The sequence below is a fragment of the Manis javanica genome, chromosome 17 (assembly GCF_040802235.1).
Source record: "Manis javanica isolate MJ-LG chromosome 17, MJ_LKY, whole genome shotgun sequence".
NCBI lineage: Eukaryota > Metazoa > Chordata > Mammalia > Pholidota > Manidae > Manis > Manis javanica.
The window spans coordinates 38,401,780-38,420,164 of NC_133172.1; the positions used below are offsets into that span (position 1 = coordinate 38,401,780).

The 18,385-nt window shown below is 52.9% G+C and overlaps 1 protein-coding gene across 4 annotated transcripts in view; it reads left to right on the top strand.

Moving 5' to 3' along the window:
- Positions 1 to 18,385, top strand: part of CPNE2 (copine 2) — a 41,723-nt gene that overhangs the window by 10,473 nt on the left and 12,865 nt on the right. Inside the window, exons 2-12 of one of the 4 annotated variants that reach the window (XM_037010773.2) lie at positions 104 to 315; positions 3,240 to 3,419; positions 4,997 to 5,071; positions 6,890 to 6,961; positions 8,050 to 8,133; positions 8,400 to 8,489; positions 9,444 to 9,542; positions 10,122 to 10,208; positions 11,596 to 11,655; positions 13,514 to 13,647; positions 15,777 to 15,831. In XM_037010773.2, the coding sequence (XP_036866668.1) occupies positions 136 to 315; positions 3,240 to 3,419; positions 4,997 to 5,071; positions 6,890 to 6,961; positions 8,050 to 8,133; positions 8,400 to 8,489; positions 9,444 to 9,542; positions 10,122 to 10,208; positions 11,596 to 11,655; positions 13,514 to 13,647; positions 15,777 to 15,831 (1,116 nt within the window). In that variant the 5' untranslated portion in view covers positions 104 to 135. Of the gene's footprint in view, positions 1 to 103; positions 316 to 3,239; positions 3,420 to 4,996; positions 5,072 to 5,478; positions 5,632 to 6,889; positions 6,962 to 8,049; positions 8,134 to 8,399; positions 8,490 to 9,443; positions 9,543 to 10,121; positions 10,209 to 11,595; positions 11,656 to 13,513; positions 13,648 to 15,776; positions 15,832 to 18,385 lie in introns of those variants that run through there. The other 3 variants (XM_037010776.2, XM_037010775.2, XM_017681393.3) reach the window with 3 other exon arrangements.

The following is an 18,385-nucleotide window of genomic DNA, read 5'->3' on the forward strand; positions in this document are numbered from 1 at the left end:
ATCTCTCTACCCTCACCTTGAAGGTCAGGAGGTGATGTTTTCTCAGGTGGAGTGGCACAGCAGAGGTCTGTGCCCTTTCTGACCCCAACTTTTGTCCCCCTAGACTGCCAGGAACTGCTGCCACCACCGACCCTCATGGCCTACACAGCGGGTGGGGGTGCCCCAGCAGCTGGGGTGGCCCCCGTGGGCTCCCAGTATTGCGTGTGCAAGGTCGAGCTGTCGGTGAGTGGCCAGAACCTGCTGGACCGGGATGTCACCTCCAAGTCGGACCCCTTCTGTGTCCTCTTTACAGAGAATGATGGCAGGTGGATGGAGGTGAGGCCCCTCCCTGTGTGTCTCCTTTGGGTGGAGGGTGGCTAGGTTGTGGGGGACGGGCTCCCACTGAATCCTGGGGCCTCTGGGTCAGGCCCCTGGAGGTAGTTGGCATGTGGGCCAGAGATTACTTTTTTTTTTTTTGAGAGGGCATCTCTCATATTTATTGATCAAATGGTTGTTAACAACAATAAAATTCTGTATAGGGGACTCAATGCACAATCATTAATCAACCCCAAGCCTAATTCTCAACAGTCTCCAATCTTCTGAAGTATAACGAATAAGTTCTTACATGGTGAACAAGTTCTTACATAGTGAATAAGTTCTTACATGGTGAACAGTGCAAGGGCAGTCATATCACAGAAACTTTTGGTTTTGATCACGCGTAATGAACTATAAACAGTCAAGTCAGATATGATTATTCGTTTGATTTTTATACTTGATTTATATGTGAATCCCACATTTCTCCCTTATTATTATTATTATTTTAATAAAATGCTGAAGTGGTAGATAGATGCAAGATAAAGGTAGAAAACATAATTTAGTGCTGTAAGAGGGCAAATGTAGATGATCAGGTCTGTGCCTATAGACTAAGTGTTAATCCAAGCTAGACAAGGGCAACAAAACATCCACAGATGCAGAAGATTTCTCTCAAAACAGGGAGGGTGAGGTTCTAAGCCTCACCTCTGTTGATCCCCAATTTCTCTCCTAATGGCCCCCCTGCGACTGTGCCTGCCTTAGGTTGTTCCTCCCTTGAGGAATCTTACCCATCGCCAGAGATTACTTTTTACATCGTTGCTTTGAAAATTAAATTTTATTTAAAATGTGTTTACAATATTATTTAAAATATTTATATTTGTGTTTAAACTGTTATAATTCATAGATTTACGTATATATCTTTTAATTGTTTTTTATCATAATATTCAAGATGATTATAGTATATAGTAAAAATTTTAGCATTTACAAAATGTTTCCACTTTTTAAATAACTTTCCATACATGTTTGTAAATGAACACACAGTCAGTAAGGAGCAAACGGAGAAATGGGAACTCAGTGTTTGGACCCAGCTCTGTCATCCCTGCTGTGTAGCCTTAGGCAAGAGGCTGTCCCTCTCTGAGCCTGTCTCCTCGTCTGTGAAATGAGGATTTTCACAGATCTACCTTGGAGAGCCCCAGAGCTGGGGATTTTGATACCATAGCCAAGGACTTCTGAGCTGGAAGACTTTGGCCTGAGGGCTGGGGAGAGATGAGCCTGAGGAAGGATACTGAGAAGTCCAAACTATGAACACTTTCAAGTTTTAAAAATTTCTTTCTTCATATTCTTAATGGGGTCTGTATTCATTGTAGTAAATTTAGAAAATCCAGATAGACCTAAAGAAAAAGTCAGAATGGTTGGGAACCTGCCTGTCAGGGAGAACCACTGTTAACAGTTTGGTATCTGGTCTTCCAGAGAGTTTCATATGCATGTAAAATTTCCAAAATATGTGTCTATTTTTTTGTTTTGGTATCATTAATGTACAATTACATGAGCAACATTATAGTTACTAGACTCCCCCATTATTAAGTCCCCACCACATACCCCATTACAGTCACTGTCCATCAGCAAGGTAAGATGCTATAGAGTAACTACTTGTCTTCTCTGTGTTGTACAGCCTTCCTCGTGCCCCCCACCCTACATTATGTGTGCTAATCTTAATGCCCCTTTAATATGTATCTATTTTTAATCATTATTTAATTGGGCCACAGTGGGCTTCCCACTGAACATACTGTGGCTCATAAGGAGTTTCCACAGATGTTGGCTCCTTAGGGTGCCAAGGAAATGGTGCTGAGATTGTTGACCCATTTTACAGAGGGAAAACTGGGGCCCAGAGTGGGCAGGGACTCCTCTGTGTCACCCAGTGTGTTGGCGGTGCAGCCAGAGTGGGAGGTGGGACAAGGGGTTAGCCAAGGACTCCTGTGGGAGCCCCAGGCCTGAAGACAGCATGGCCGGGGCATCATGGCCCATCTGCTGGATCTCCAGAATCCCCACCCATCCCTTAGGGGATGACATCCTCCCCCCTTGGACCCCATCCCCACTCAAAGCTCTCCCCCCACCCTCCTTGACAATCTCTCTCCCACCCAGGCCAGCCACCTTACCTTAAAATTGCCCAGGGCCAAGACCTCTTCTAGCCCTGCTGCTCAGCCCTTAGAAATGGACTGGGTGGAAGGAAAAATCAACACAGCCTGGGTCCCAAAATAGACCATCACCCAGACTCCGAGGTTTGGGGCCTCAGTGTTGAGAGACCAGGAGGCGGGGTTCCTGCTCCAGTCCCACCACTGAACTACAGAACAAGTCCTTGTCTTTGCCCGGGTCTTGGTTTCCACAGTAGGTGGGGGTGTTGGGCTGCACAATTCCCAGTTTGGACACCCCAGATTCTATACAAGGTACAAACATCTAAAGTCCCTGGCCCCAACTCCCCACACGTAGCCCCCACCTTCCTCTCACATTTTCCATGTAAAGTGTGGTTCGAAGAAAGGGTTCGCCCAAATAACAGGGATGAAAACCATAAATAGTCAAATCCCTTCATTTTGCAGAAGTGGAAACTGAGGCCCAGATAGGAAAAGGGACTTGTTCTCTGTCACTTACCTAGGCCGAGACAAGCCTGAGCTCTTACTCTGGCACCTGAGTATGGAGCCAGGGCCAGAGGACTAAGGGTGTAGATGCTAAAGTCAGACCTGGGTTCACATCTTGGCCCTGACCCTCTAGCTGTTCAACCTTGGGTAAGTCACTTAACCTCTCTGTGCTTCAGAGCCCTCATCTTTGAGCTGGGAGTAATGATTGCTTCAGTCACCCAGGTACCTGGCTGTGGGCACCTGGCACAGAGTAAGTGTTCAGCAAGTTAGCAGAAGGGTTGGGCTCTGTCTCTTATTTCCCTGCCCCTCTGCCAGTACGACAGGACAGAAACTGCAGTCAACAACCTCAATCCTGCATTCTCCAAGAAATTTGTCCTTGACTACCACTTTGAGGAGGTGCAGAAGCTCAAGTTCGCCCTGTTCGACCAGGACAAGTCCAGCACGCAGCTCGACGAGCATGATTTCCTGGGCCAGTTCTCCTGCAGCCTGGGCACGGTGAGCCAGGCCCCTCCAGGTGGATGAGGGCAAGGCAGTACCCTCCCCCTCCCCCCAAAACATCCCCTGGCTCCCAGACAGCCCCTTGGAGAGTCTCTCCTGCCATCTGCTTTCCCTGGCCCCATTTTCCCAGCTGACTCTTGTAACCTCACAAATGCAGATAGCCCTAGGGGCCAGCAGGCACCAAAGTGGGGAAGTAGCCTGGTGCGTTCGCGGCCAGGCTGAAAACTCCCCCTCAGAAGACACTGAGTGCCAGCCAGTTGTTGCCACACAGAATTGGGGGCCCCACATTGTTAGAAGAGCTTCTGGTTGTTAGAAGTAATCAGCCGTGGTCTTGACTTCCTGGGGTCGGAGCATCTGACCAGCAGCCAAGACCTTTATGGTAGGTCCACTTCATAGCTGGTTTACTGTATGACCTGGGGCCCCTTCAGGGCCTCTGTTTCCCCATATTTCTCTTGGATAATGATGATTGCCCAGTCTATAGGGATGGTGAGGGAATAAAATGGAAAATGCTTTGAGGTCCTACTAGAGACAGAAAGGTCCTGGGCCCTCCAAAGCAAGGCCTGGCCCTTGTGTAAGGAGTAGGGTATGTCCATTGGGTCCCTGGCATGTCTACACCCTCAAAGGGTAACTGAGGAGAGAGCGCAGGGGCAGGGAACCTACAAGGGTGGGGAAACCTCCGTGAAGCCCGGCCACCCCCAGCCTGGAGGAAGGGGCAGTGCAGGAAGTGGTGCTGCAGGCCTGGTGAGAGCTGTGGCCTGGGGACTGGAGCCGAGGGCTGAGGAGCAACAGACTGCTGTCAGCCAGCGCCCTGCCTTCCCCTCTCCTGCTCTGAGGGGAGAGGCCCCCGGGCCGGGCCGTGCAGTCCACAGCGCACAGAGTGGGTGGGAGGGGCCGAGGGTGGGCTGGGGGGGAGAGCCAGCACAGGGGACTAGGAACATCTCTTCTCAGCACAACAAACACGCATTTTCCCCAAGAAACTGGGAACCGGGGTTGCGAAGCCAAGAATCATTGTGCATCGCAGGAACCCGCCAGTTTCCACCCCTGGAGGGTGTGGGAATAGGGTAGACAGTGATAATGGGAGCGGGACCTCCAGTGTGTTCGTTCCACTTTTCCTTCTATGATGTACTGATCACTGAACACCGTGTGAAGGTATTCCACATTCAAACCAGTGAACGAACAGAGGGATGGGAGTTTGATTCTCCATCAGGGATCCTGCGCTGAGGAGGCCAGGGTCGTGGATGGCCTTGTGTGAGGCAGTTAGGGGGTTCAACTCCCTATAGCTGTCTCTAGACTGTGAGCCTTGCAAGAGTCTTTTCCTGGAGGGGTGACTGACTGCCATGATTCCATCCCAGCTGTGGGACCTGGGCAAAGGTCTCACCCTTTCTGGGCCTCGATCTCAGCCGCCCAGGGCAGTTAGCAGTGGTTGCCATCTGCCTCCCATGAGGAGGACCGCACAGCGGGAGGTTTGCCAGTGCAGGGCACAGAGCAGCAGCATGATGTGAGTGGTGCCTGGTGAGCATTTTTCCTCCCTGCCAACCCTCAGAGAGCGCCTCTCTCTCCTCTCTGCCCCCCAGATCGTCTCCAGCAAGAAGATCACTCGGCCTCTGCTGCTAATGAATGACAAGCCTGCGGGGAAGGGCTTGATTACGGTACCAGTCCCCCTTCACCCCCTCCCTGCTCTCCACACCCTCTGCACCTCTGCCCGCTGCCCTCCCCCATCAATGGGCCGCTTCCCTGGCAGATAATCACCAGCTTTGTTTGGAGTAAAAAGGCCCAACTTACAACTTAGCAACAGGTCTCTTAGCAACGGGATCCTGGCTTCACAGATGATACACTGGGGGCCGCTGAGCTGGGGATGGTGGGGGCTGCCAGAGGCCCCAGCAGCCTCCTAGTTCCAGGGCAGGGGCTCTGTCCTGGAGGCCTCCAGAGCCCTCCCAGCATCCCCTCCCCTCACTGGCCCCTGCGGGGGTCTTTTAGGAGCGCCTTGCCCATCCGGGTGCGGCATGTGGCTGCTGTACACAGTGGTTCCTGTGGTGCGCAATGATCCCTGTGTTGCACAGCGGTTCCTGCGATGCGCAATGATTCTTGGTTGCACAAGCCCTTTGCCCAGATGAGCTCCTCGATCCTCATAGATCCTGGAGGGCAGGAAAACGCCTGTTCACACTGTTCACAGCCGAGGGAACTGCAGCCCAGAGCGGAAGTGCCTTTGGTGGGTTCGGGGCCAGTGAGGTTCTTATCCGCATTGTTCCCCGTCAGTGCCTGCGGTGTGGGGGGCCCTGGCTCTGCTGGAGGGAGGAGGGCTGAACCTATGTGTGTTCACACATCGTTTCTTCCCTTGCTGAAATCTCCCTGGCTCCCCACTTCAGGGCTGGGAGGGACCCACCAGTCTCCACCTTGCTTTCCTGTTTAGCTGTTTTTACCCGCTTCACGCACACGCCTGGGTTCAAGGCAAACTGAATTCTTAGCTGACCCTGCGTATACCCCAGGCCCTTATCCACTGTTCCTGTCATCTGGAATGTCCCCTCCCACCCTTGCTTCATCTCTTGCCTTTACAAGCCAGCTTGGTATGCCATTCCAACTAGCACTACCACTGGTTCCACTCTAGGCCTCAGTCCCTTCCTCTGTGAAATGGGGCAATGATAGACCCAACCTAAGGGTTGTTGGAGTGTCAGCTGCAGGAGAGGAAGGGGAGATGGGCTTCCCGCCTGGCCTCCTGTGGTTCTGGAGAATTGAACAGCCTGTTAGATGGGGCCATTCTAGGGTGCCAGGGAAGAGGAAGCCTTAGCCAAGAGAGGACCGAGCCTGCTTGTGTTGCTCTTGGCCACAGGGCTTCCCCTGCCCCTCTGTGGGGAGTGGGAGAGAGAGAGAGGCCCAGAAAGGGCAGATGGCAACCTCAAGGTCACCCAGCTGGTCCATCATCGGCTGGGCTGGGGCCACACAGTTATAGCTAATGAGGAAGGCATGGAGGATAGATGGCAGTGTGAGCTGAGAAGGGAGCTCAGGTGGCTTCAGTCCCTGCCCTGCATCTCAAGTTTTCCTAGCTGCATTGGGAAGTTGCTGGAATTCCCAGTACCGTGGTGTTTTGAGGTGGCTATGCTCTCTGCATCTGCAGACATGAGGGGGCCCATCAGGCTGTCCCTGGCCCAGAACATCTCCTCAAGGCTCAAGACAACTTGCCTGTCTGCTTCATCTTTCCCCAAGATCCCACATCCCCCTCTTAGGAGCCACATGGGGTCACTTCCTGATTTCTGATATGCAGGTGGGTTACCCCATTTTTCCAGAAGATGGAATCTGAGGTTTTTCCAAAGACAAGAGATTTGTCCAAAGTCACCTGGCACTACCCCTGTTTTTCCCCTTCCAGACCTGAAAAATTGACTCCTGGGACACCCAGTGCCCCCCGTGCCTGGTAGGAGGCTGGGGTGTCAAAGGAGCAGGTCCTGACCCTTCACATTCCTCTGGCCTTACAGATTGCTGCCCAAGAGCTGTCAGACAACCAGATCATCACACTGAGTTTGGCGGGCAGGAAGCTAGACAAGAAGGTGAGGTGGGCAGAGGAGGGTTTCTCCATCAGGGAGTAGGAGCTCCCCCAGCCCCAGGGTTACATGGCCTAGCCCTGGGCTCCCTGGCCACCACCAGTATCACACAGCCCCCCAGGGATAAGTCCACAGCATAGGGTTCTACTGGTCACCCTAAATTAGGACCTGTTTACCACAGAGACAGTGAGTTTCCCATCACTTAGAGGTACTCAAGACAGCTGGAAACCCACTCCTTGGGACTTCCTATCAGTGTAAATGCTGGGATCCTTACAGTAACCTATGGGGCCCACCTTGTGTGTCCACAGACCCCTGACCTCCTGACCTCACCTCTTCCACTCTCCCACCTTCATTCTGCTTCTAATTTGACTCCTCATTGTCCCAGGATTACACCAGGTACCCTCCTGCCTCAGGACCTTTGTACTTGCTGTTCCCTCTGTCTGGATGTTCTTTTCTCCAACTGGTCTCACAATGGCCTCTTCATCTCCATCAAACCTTTGCTCTTATGTCAATTCCTCAACCAGGCCTTGCCTGAAACTGAGTTGGTCCCTGATTTTCCACCCCCTCCTGCTTTGCTTGTCTCCTTAACACTAATTACCAGTTGCCTGACCTATATTATTTACTTGTATATTTTCTGTCTTCCTCACTTGAAAACAGCCTCCTCAGAGTGACTTTAGCTTAACTAGATGGATTTTTAAAGGACATCATACCCCTTCTGTAATGTGCTGAGGTAGTTTTAGTTTTTCAGATTCCCACACAAATAAATTAAAATTCACATCCGATTAGGGACCTCCCCTTGCATTGGAAACAGTCACCCTTTTGAAGTCCTGCCATGTCTAGGTTGTAATTCCCACAGGCTCCCAGTCTCAGGGGCACTTTCCCCTGTGGGGGGTTGGGAGGCTGGCTGGTCCCAGGGGACTGCTGCTTCCTGGGCCTCTTACTGAGCCCTGCAGAGATTTAGGGGGAGAGGGGTCAGGCTGGCTCTGCCCCCAGCTCCCACCCTGACACTGGGCTGTGGGAGGCAGCTGGGCCTCAGCCCCTTCCTATTAGAATCCATTTTTCGTCCCTCACCCTCACTTTCCTGCTTCCTCCAGGACCTCTTTGGGAAGTCAGACCCATTTCTCGAGTTTTATAAGCCAGGAGATGATGGCAAGTGGATGCTGGTCCACAGGACTGAGGTGGGTGTGTGGCAGCCTGGGTCCCCAAGCTAGTGGATTTGCACCCTGGCCACCCCCAATGGCTTGGGATGGGGCTGTGCAGGCACAGCCATGTGCACAGAATATCCACAATGGCGCCTAAAGGACTTGTTCCCTCCCTGCCACCGGATGCTCGCTTCCATCCCCGGAAGGGGGACTGTGGGCCTTGCCATCTTGCCAGCCCCTCACGCACTGGGCTGCCCGACCCCAGAGCACTGAGCTCACCCTGGCCCCTCACTGTTCTGCAGGTGATCAAGTACACACTGGACCCCGTGTGGAAACCATTCACCGTGCCATTGGTGTCCCTGTGTGATGGGGACATGGAGAAGCCCATCCAGGTGAGAGGGCACTGGGAACCCTGCTCCCCACTCTGCAGTTCGGCCTCCCAGTCTCCCCCGTCTTCCTGGGATGCCTCAGCAAAGCTCTTCCTTATTAAGATGGGAAGGGAATCCATCTCGGGAGGGGCAGGAGACCTGGGTCCTCATCTCAGGTCTACCTGACCCTGCGAGTGACCTGGGCAGGGCCCCCATATGTGAACCCCTTCTCTAAAATGGGAACAGAATGGCTGCCCTATTCTTCCCGGAGGGCTGTGGAGCTGCTGGCTAGGATAACGAGCGTGGAGACACCGTGTTGTTGCTGTGATAACAACAGTGATTACTAGTCTTTCAAAGCCCTCAGTCCTTAGGGGCTATGTCTGAGAACAGATGAGGTGGAGGGAGGCAGCTGGGCCAGGGCAGGGATCCCCAAACAGGGCACTAGGAAACCTGGGGCCTTATTCTGAGTGTACTTCTGCCGCTGTGAGACTTTGGGCAAGCACCTCCCTTTCAGGGCCAGGGTTCAACCAATAGAATTGGTACAGTTCCTGCTTTCATCCTAGGAGTGTCCTGGCAGCTAAATTAGCATGTGATGCTGGGGTTATTTTTTTGCACCCATCTCAGGAAAAAGTAAAGTCTAGAAAGGGCTCCAGGCCATGGCTCATGAGACCAGTGGACCACAGCCCAAGACAGATGGGGAGCCAAGTGATAGATGTGTGAGGAGCCGAGCTTCCTGCACCAGAGTGTACAGCCTCCATTGCTGGCATGGTACAGCCTCTGTTCCTTTTCCCAGCAATCAAGGAAGGCTTCCTGTAGGAGGCAGTTCAGGAGCTGATGGTGTCATCCCAGGGCATCTAGGCAGATGCTAGGGCAGAGGGAGGCACCACCAAAAGGAAGGTGTGGGATTTGCTTGGAGAGGGGATGGAGAGCGCTTCTTTGGAGGACAGCTCTGGGGTGACTTCACTGGATCTACCTCAGGTCATGTGCTACGATTATGACAACGACGGGGGCCATGACTTCATTGGAGAGTTCCAGACCTCAGTGTCACAGATGTGTGAGGCTCGTGATGGTGTTCCGGTGAGATGGTCCCATGAGTGTGACCCCCAAGGCCTCCGCAGGGGATCGGAGTGGAGCACAGGTCTCTGAATCAGGCAGGCTGGGGCTCAGATTTCACTTCTCTGGCTGTATGACCTTAAACAAGACCTTTAAATTTCTCTGAGCCTCGGTTTCCCCATCTGTCAAATAGGGGCAGAGGAGTAGAGCAGTAATCAAAATGAGAGGTAAAGTGCTTAGCACACAGTGAGCACTCAGGAGCTGTATGTTTAACTCACCCCAAGAAACTTGGCCCTAGCTGGCATTTCTGGGTGTATGAGTGGACATGATGTAGATGAATTATTCAAGGGGTGAGGGGCAGATGCAGATCCTCTGACCTGCAATCAAGGAAGGCTTCCTGTAGGAGGCAGTTCAGGAGCATGTACAGCTTGGTGTGAGCCCCAAGTGGCAGGACCCATTTCTGGGTGTAGATGTCCAGGAAGGCTTTCTGGAGGGGGCATGTGGCCCCCAGGTCAACACTGTGGAGGGGACTCGGGGGCCCAGAAGAGGGTCAGTCCCCATGGAATCCCTGAGCTGAGCTGCTTCTCTTCCCATGTTGCCCAGCTGGAGTTTGAGTGCATCAACCCCAAGAAACAGAGGAAGAAGAAGAACTATAAAAACTCGGGCATCATTATCCTACGTTCCTGCAAGGTGAGCCAGCAGGGCTGGACACAGGGTGGGGACCAGGTCTCGGGTCACACAGAGAGGTATCACTGCAGAAGGGATAGACAGAGCTAGCAAGGTCTGGGTTCAAATTCTGGTACTGCTGTGTCCTGGCTCTGTGACCTTCTGAATTTAACCTCCCTTGGCCTGGCTCTCCTCATCTGTAGAATGGGGATGTTAATGAGGTGAAGCATGCAAAAGGTTAGTCTCATATCACACTCCTGTGCGGAAGTCAGGGAGGACATGAGAGGGCCTGCCAGGGCCTCTCCTAGGTGGAGGGTAACTATAGGGAGTTGGTGCTTCCCATGCTGGCAGCTTGCCCATGGTATGTGTGGCATCCAAGCGGCAGAGGACATCAGGAGGGGGCACCCTGTCCTCTGGCAGCAACATCAGCAAGGGCTCAGGTTCCTATGACTCTCATGGCAGAGCTGGGGCCACTGAGGCCCAGAAAGGCACTGAAGTTCACACGAGCAGTGGCCAGGAGTTGGGCTTGTGTTGGATGTCTGGTAGCCAAGCATGTGCTGGAATCGGGCAGGATGTTAAGGAAGTCCAGACTGGCCAGGGTGGCAAGAGCCCTGGACTCTGGGCCTGAAGGTTCTGAGTGAATCCTGATTCTCTCTCCTTCAGCTAGCGGACCCCAGACCCCAGACCTCCACGTCCTGGTGTGGAGACCGCGCTGTCAGGCTGGGGTTTACATGGCCATCAGGCTGGGGTTTACACGGCCGTCATTCTGTGAGATCATGATGCAGAAATGCTCTGTGAAATTAAGCTGTCAGGTCGCAGCATCCTGATTTGGGGTCCTTGTTTTTGAAACTTCCGTCATTCACATCTCCCTTTCATGATTTTTGGCGCCTGCCTTATTACTCACTCTTTCCTTGCTTCTTTTTTACTGAAATACATTTTATCTTAAAACCACCAAAAATGGAAGGTCAGCTTGCCAAAGGAGGCAAGGCCCATTAAAACAAATACGGCATATTAGCAGCTTCCTTAACTTCGAGCAGAAGGCCCTGAGTCCCAGGCCTGGCTTCTCTCGGTTCTCAGTGGAGGTTGGTGAGGGCTAGCGAGGGCTTAAGGACTGAATGGCAACAAATCGAGACCTTCCCTGTTGTGCAGTTGGTCAGTGTCATTGACGCTGGGCCCCGGGATCATGCGTCTGTGTGTCCGAGTGTCCCCCTCTCACTGGGAACTGCTGCTCCGAGTGCTTTGTTATAGAGAGAGTTGGGTTTTGCTGTAATCAGATCAGGTCCATCTGCCTTTTGCGGCCTTTTTGACCCAAGTAAGCTTTCAGGGCACAGAGCAACAGCAACCCAAAAGTCATTCATGGAGAGTATGGCCAAATGGAGGGGGGCCCACTGACTCCCTTGATTCCTTCCAGATAAACCGGGACTACTCCTTCCTGGACTACATCCTGGGAGGCTGCCAGCTCATGTTCACTGTAAGGCTCTCCCTGGACCCTGCCCCACCTACCCCGTGAGGGACCTCCCTAAGGGCTTGGGCCACTACTGCAGCAGGAGGGACTTGGGGTAAACGTCAGGAAGGACTTCCCCAGGGTAAGGGGTGTGTGTGGCCCAGAGGATACAGGTGGATGAGCTTGAGTCAGGGCTTAGCTGCAGGTCAGGGCATGGTTGCCCAGCCTCAGAGTGTTGCTGGTTACATGCCTTCAGAAGGAAGAAATTTCTCTCTGCTGGGCACAGGTCTTCCTGCCTCATCTGCTGCCCCCTCCTTGCTTAGCGGGCTCCGTCCACCCTGGTCCTCGCTGTTCTCCCAACATGCCAAGCTCTGTTCTGTCTTAGGGCTTTGCATTTGCTGTTCCCTCTGCCTGAAATGCCCTTGCCCAGAACCTTCTCATGGCTGTTGCCCTGCCATCCTTCAGGCCATGGCGTACAGGTCGCATCCTCAGGGAGACCTCCCTCGACGCCTCCTGTTCCTCATTGGCACTTCTCCTGTTTTATTATCTTCAGGGCACTTGCCACTCTGAAATTATCTGAAGTATTTTTGGCTCATCCCTGTCTGTCCCATCCACTAGACTGTGAGGGCTCCAAGTGTGGGGACTTTGTTTCCACGCCAGCCTCCGCATGTCACTCAGTGCCCAGCAAGTAGCAAGTGTTTAGTAAATATTGGAAGAATGAAATGTCCCTCCACCTATGGCCTAGTGCGTATGCTTCACAGACATCTCCCCTTCATCTGGCCTTTAGTTCCTAAAGGGAAGCCTGGGGCTCAGGAAGTGGGGCTCCATGCTCTGCCCACCTCCCCACCTTGCCTCACTGCTCTCCATCACCACCTCTAGATCCCATGCGGCCGGACTATATGTAGTCAGGATATGGGCCTTGTTGACCTCTAGCCCCACTGGTTGCCACTGCCACCTTCCCCTGCAGAGGCTAGGCCCTCCTGTTTCTTTTGCATGCATGTGTTCATTCAGCAGATGGACACTAACTACCTCCTGTGTGCCAGACTCCAGGCTGTGCCCCTACAGGGGTCTCTGGAGGACTAAGACATGCCCCCTGACCTTGCGGAGCTGACCCACCCCACAATGACTGAGTGCTGAGATGGCCATCTCCCCCAGCTGGGTCCCTCTCCTGCTCCTCCCCTGCTGGGCAGTCCTCCCCACCACTTGTGTTGCCCTTCCAGGGCTGGGCTGGAATTTCCTCGGGGTTGAGAGAACAGATGGAGCCCTGTTCCTTGCCTACCTGTCAGCCCCAGACCCTGTGGAGCACCTCCCCAGTGCTCTTTGCCTAGCCCTGGACATGACTGGGAGCAATGTATCTTGCCTCCAGTGAGTACCCATTCTCACTGGGGGGATGGGCACTGCCCTAGGCAGTGCCAGCTCCTGGGACTTCTTGTGTCTGAGGGGCCCTGGGGAGATGGCTTGGGGTGAGTGAGGTGTCAGAAGGCTTCCTTGGGGCAGTGGCATCTGAATTGTGCCTGAAAGATGGGGGAGAATTAGATAGAGGAGAAAGATGGCCTGGCTGTGCAGGTAGGGGGAACCTCATGAGTAAAGGCCTGGAAATGGGAACAGATGAATGTGTGGGTAGTGACAGCAAGGGAAAAGGAATTGGGGCTGTGAGTTGGCTTTGTATCACATCTGGGCAGTAAACTTTACGCTGGGGCAATAAAGAGCCATAGAAGACACTAGAGCCCAAGGAGTAATATAATCAGACACTTTTCAGGTTTCAGACCATTTTATGGAAGGGTGGGTTGGGGCTAGGAGATGAGTGGGCTTCCCATGTCCCATCAGCCTCTCCATTCCCTGGGGTCTCTGGCTACACTGAGTGACCTTTTCCGCGACTCTGCAGGTTGGGATAGACTTCACAGCCTCCAATGGAAATCCCCTCGACCCTTCCTCTTTGCACTACATCAACCCCATGGGTACCAATGAATATCTATCAGCCATCTGGGCTGTCGGGCAGATCATTCAGGACTATGACAGGTAAGCTTGGGGAGACATTCTGAAGGTCAGCTTGGGCTCCATCCAGTCCAGGAAGCTCAGCTTGTCAAAGCTAGAAGGGATCCAGAGATCATCAAACCTATGAATGGGCAGCACCTAGGATGCATGTAATTATTGCCTACACCTGTGGCAGACATTGCTAATCAATTGTGGGCCTCTTACCTGCTAAGCCCAGACCCACACACTGGGATCCTTCTCCACACAGAACCCCAAATAGCCAGTAACAAAATGAGTCAAGATAGAAGATGAAACTTGTTTGCTATTGCTGCAACGTCCCCTTTTAGAGCTGCAAAAATATAGCCTGGGGTGGGATATAAAATTATCCAAAGTGACAGTGATCAGGGGTACTGGAACCCAGACATTCTAATTCCTGGGCCCAGCACCTAATGGCCTGACAGTCTCACTCCTGTTGGGAACTTCAGAGGAGCAGCCAGCATGGATGGGCCCTCTTCCCGTGACCATGCTTCCTGGAGATCTTCGGGTCAGGGAGATAGCGGAAGGTCAGTGAAGGAAAGCTGTGTAGAAGTGTGGCCACCAACAGGATGAGCCAAAGGCAAAGTCAGGAGGACCTTGGAGAATCCAGAAGTCACTTGAGGGTTGTGGTGTCATTGTCACACATGGTGCTTGTTGGGGCCTCCAGCTCAGAGGGTGGGAGTAGGGAGGGAAAAAGCAGGTGCCAGAGATGTGGCAGGAGCAAGAACAGTCTCAGGAATCCTGTGTACATTTGGCCTCCTCAACAGAGATCCTGAGGACCAGTGTCTCTGGTCCCAGGGAGCTTAGGGTCTAAGGGGTTGCTGTGACCTCCAGCCGTATTAAGAGACGTATGGCATATAGACCGAGGGAGGGGGAAGTACCCATTTGCACAATTGGGTGGAGGATCCTGCTCTTCTGCTCCAGAGATCATCATATCCAGCTGCCTGCTCAGCCCCTTCACTGAGCCTTCTCACTGGCAGTCAGACTTAGCAAGGCCCTGGTGAACTCTGAACACCTGGCCCAGTCCTATCCCTCTCACACGTTTTCCCATATCAGTAAGAGGCACCTCCATTCACCCAAAGCCTTTCACTTCCTCCTTTTCCTCACCTCTCCATCATTCTTTCAGCAAATCCTTACAAGACACTTGAATCCAGCCTTTTCTCCCACCCCTACTGCTACCAACCTCTGTGAGCCACCATTGCCTCCCGCCCTTGTCATTTCGGGAGCTTCATCACTGGTCTCCCTGCTTCTACCCTAGCCCCCAATAGATTGTCATCTTCTACACAGCAGCCAGGGGATTCCTCAATAAATATATATTGAATGAATGACCAAATAAGACATGGTCCCTGCCCTCAGGGAGTTCCCACTTGAGGAGGAAGACAGGGAAGAAACCACTGGAGTTCTGAGAGACCAGTTTACAAGTGAGACAGAAGCTATCAGAGCACCAAAGAGAGGCATTCTGGGGTCTTAGGGAAACCCACAGAGACAAGAGGCCATTTGAATTGGGCCTCAGAGGATGAGTAGGAGTTCACCTCAGGGAACAGATTGGGAAGAGGTATTTCAAGAAGGGACATAACAGGATTAAAGTCAAAGCATGAAAGTGCCCTGTGTGTTTGGGGAATGGAAAGTGGCCAGGGCTGGGGGGAGTGGGGTATAAAGGAAGATGGGTAGAAGGAGATGAGACTAAGCTCCAGGGCTGGGTGATGATGGGCCTTGAATAACAAGCTGGGTTCTCATTTTAGACTTTTTTCCCAGTCATAAAATGGAGATCGAGAGACAGCCAGTACATTTCACTTTTATCATGACTATGGTTTAGTGGTTATCTGAGGTCCCAGTTTCAGAGTAATCTAGAAGCTGCACCCAGGCCAATGGGTTTGAAGTGCTGTGGTTGAGTAGCAATGTCTGCCACAGGTACGGATGGGGTGGTGCCTCACATTCAGATACCCAGAGGTAGGTTTGGGCTCAATAGATTGCTTGAACAGAGCTTTTTCTAGAGATGGTGAAGTTTTTCTTACTGTCCTTAGGGGTGTGCAAGGCAGAGTGGGCCCAGCCCTGAGCAAGGCGTTAGGATGGGTGAGTGCGGGTGGGTGAAGCCCCTGTCCAGTTGTCTCACAGTGTGTTTTTTCTCTTCTAATTAGTGATAAGATGTTTCCAGCTCTGGGCTTCGGGGCCCAGTTACCCCCAGACTGGAAGGTGAGTGAAGCCAGACTCTTTCCTTTAGGTCAAGATGGGATTTGTGTGTATGTTTCTCCAGGATCTGCCTTGGAAAGTTCTGGGGCTGGGGTCCCAGTTCCCCTGCTGTCTCTGCATTTACCCCAAACCCATACTTATTTCTCAGCCTGAACCTCATGTAGGCACTGGGCCTATACCATGGAGCGGGACAGTTAGTCTCTGCCCCCAGTACCCAAGTCAGGTTGGGAAGACAAACAGAATGCCAGGTTTGGCAAATAAAAATACAGGACACCCAGTTTAAGTTTCAATTTCAGATAAACAAGTTTTTTAAGTATAAGTATATCCTAAATATTTCCTGGGACATACTTATACTAAAAAAATTATCCATTGCTTACCTGGAACCCAGATTTAACTGGGCATCCTATTTTCTGTGTGTCAACCCTAAAGACAGGCAGGGTCATCAGTGTTGTGATGGAGCAGCACAGGCCTGGGAGGAGCCCAGAGGAGGGTCCCAACCTGGCCTGTGTGTTATCAGGAAAGGCTTCTTGGAGGAGTCAAGGTCTAGGCCAAGTGGAGAAGGGAAAGTAGGGGTTTCTAGAGTGACTAGGGTGGTAGTGGGCAGGGAGAGTGTTCAGGGCAGAGAGAACAGTCTGTGCAACGTCTGGGAGGCAGAAGGAGCAGGGGGGGTTGGAAGAGCGGAAAGAAGTGGGTGTGATGGACTCTCCATGGAAGATGGGCAGATGGAGAGAGATGCAGCCAGAAGGGTGGGAGGCCAGCCACACAGGGCCTCAGATGCATGTTAAATAGCCAGGGCGGCCACTGCAGGGTCCACGTTATAATCCAACTGGTGTTTTTGCAGGCCCGCTCCAGCCGCAGACTGGCTGGGGTGAAGGAGGGCAGGATGGAGGGACGGAGAGAAGGGGGCAATGTCCGTTTTACAGGTGAAAAAGAGATGCTCAGGTGACTTGCCGAAGGTCACATTCAGAACATGAAGCCTGGATTCCAACTGGGCAGGTGGACTCTAAAGTTTATTCTCAGAATCTGCTGCGTATTGGATGAGAAGCCTGGGGATATGGACATAGAGGGCTCCTAAATCTCCATGTGTGTCTTAGCCAGTTACCTCTCTTATCTGTCCAGCTGTGCTACATACAGTTTCTGGAGTGAGCATTCCCCTCCTATCCTTTCTGAGGAAGATAGTTTTCACTTAGAACTTCAGGGAGTGGCCCTGTGGCCTGCTGGACATCGTGTGGTAAGGGGGCAGCATCCTGCAGGACAAAAGCTGGGCCTCTGGGCAGACACGGTGATGCTAGTGGGGGCAGCGTGAGCTGGTACGGCCAGGCCCAGCACGAGCCCGTTGCTAGGACACCAGCCAGCTTTCAAAGAAATCTGGCTGCATAAGATGTTTTCTTGTGTAAAAGCCTCCTTGGAAATGTCACAGGGCAACTCTGGGGAGGCCGGGACTTGGCTGGGCTTCAGTGCCCAGCAGTGCCAGGAGGGATGCTGGAGTGAGCCTGGGGAAGGGAAGATGCTCATCCCACCTCCTCACCATCGCTGTCCCTCTCATTCAATCTGCCTTGCTCCTGCCACTTGAACTACCTCAGGGCCTTTGCACATGGCCTTCCTGTGGCCTGTTGCTGCCTTTCACTGACTTCCCACACCAGAAACCTAGAGATGGTTCCCTGTGGGGGGGCCTTCCCTGAGTGTGCTCCTGTGGAGCCCTGCTTCCCCTCCTGGGCACTGTCCTCTCAGAACCTGTGGTCCCTTCTTGTGTGTGGGGGTTCACCAGCCTACGGCCTCCCTATGGGGCCTAATGCACAGGGTGGGGAACTTGGTTTCCTTCTCACGGGCCCCAGCCCCTGGCGCATGATCAGTGGGCAGGATGTGTTTGTTGACAGAGTGGATTTGGGGCCCAGCGGCCTGAGCAGACAGAGGTGCTGGTTCTCTGAGGGTGGGAGGCTGGAAGGAACTAGAAGGAGCATGTGACTGACTTGGCTGCCTGCCCTTGGGACCTCACCTCCTCTCTGGGGCTGAGTCAGGTGAGCCCGAAGAGGACCCCAGTGCTGGGTGGTGGCTGAGGGACTCAGAAAGCATTTCACTGAGGAAATGACCCAGAGTTAGGAAGATGGAGGAGGAAGGGCCTGGCAAAGGTCTGGTTGGGAAGAGTACAGTTTATGACCATCCTGCTTTACAGATGGAGAAACTGAGGCTCAGAGAGGACAATCCCTCTGAGATGCCTTCGGCTCCCTCTGTGTTGCCCTCCATTGCCCTTCCCCTTTCTGGGCTGCAGAAAGTCACATCTTAAGTAACTCATTGACCCCAGGCTGTGCTGGGCCTGCCAGGAGAACAGGGCTATTGATTGTCAAAAGGCAGCAGGAGTCCCAGGACAAAGCCTGGTGACCAAACAGTCCCCAGGGGCCCCTAATCGGCTTGGTAGTGGCCTCCAAGAAGCTTGTCCTGTTTGCTGGCGTCTCCTAGGCAAACTGGGGCCGCAAGCCTGGGAGGGCGCTGGGCTGCCATGGCAGCAGGAGCTCTTGCCCAGGTCTGGTCCTGGCTCTCTTGTGGCTGCCCATGGGGT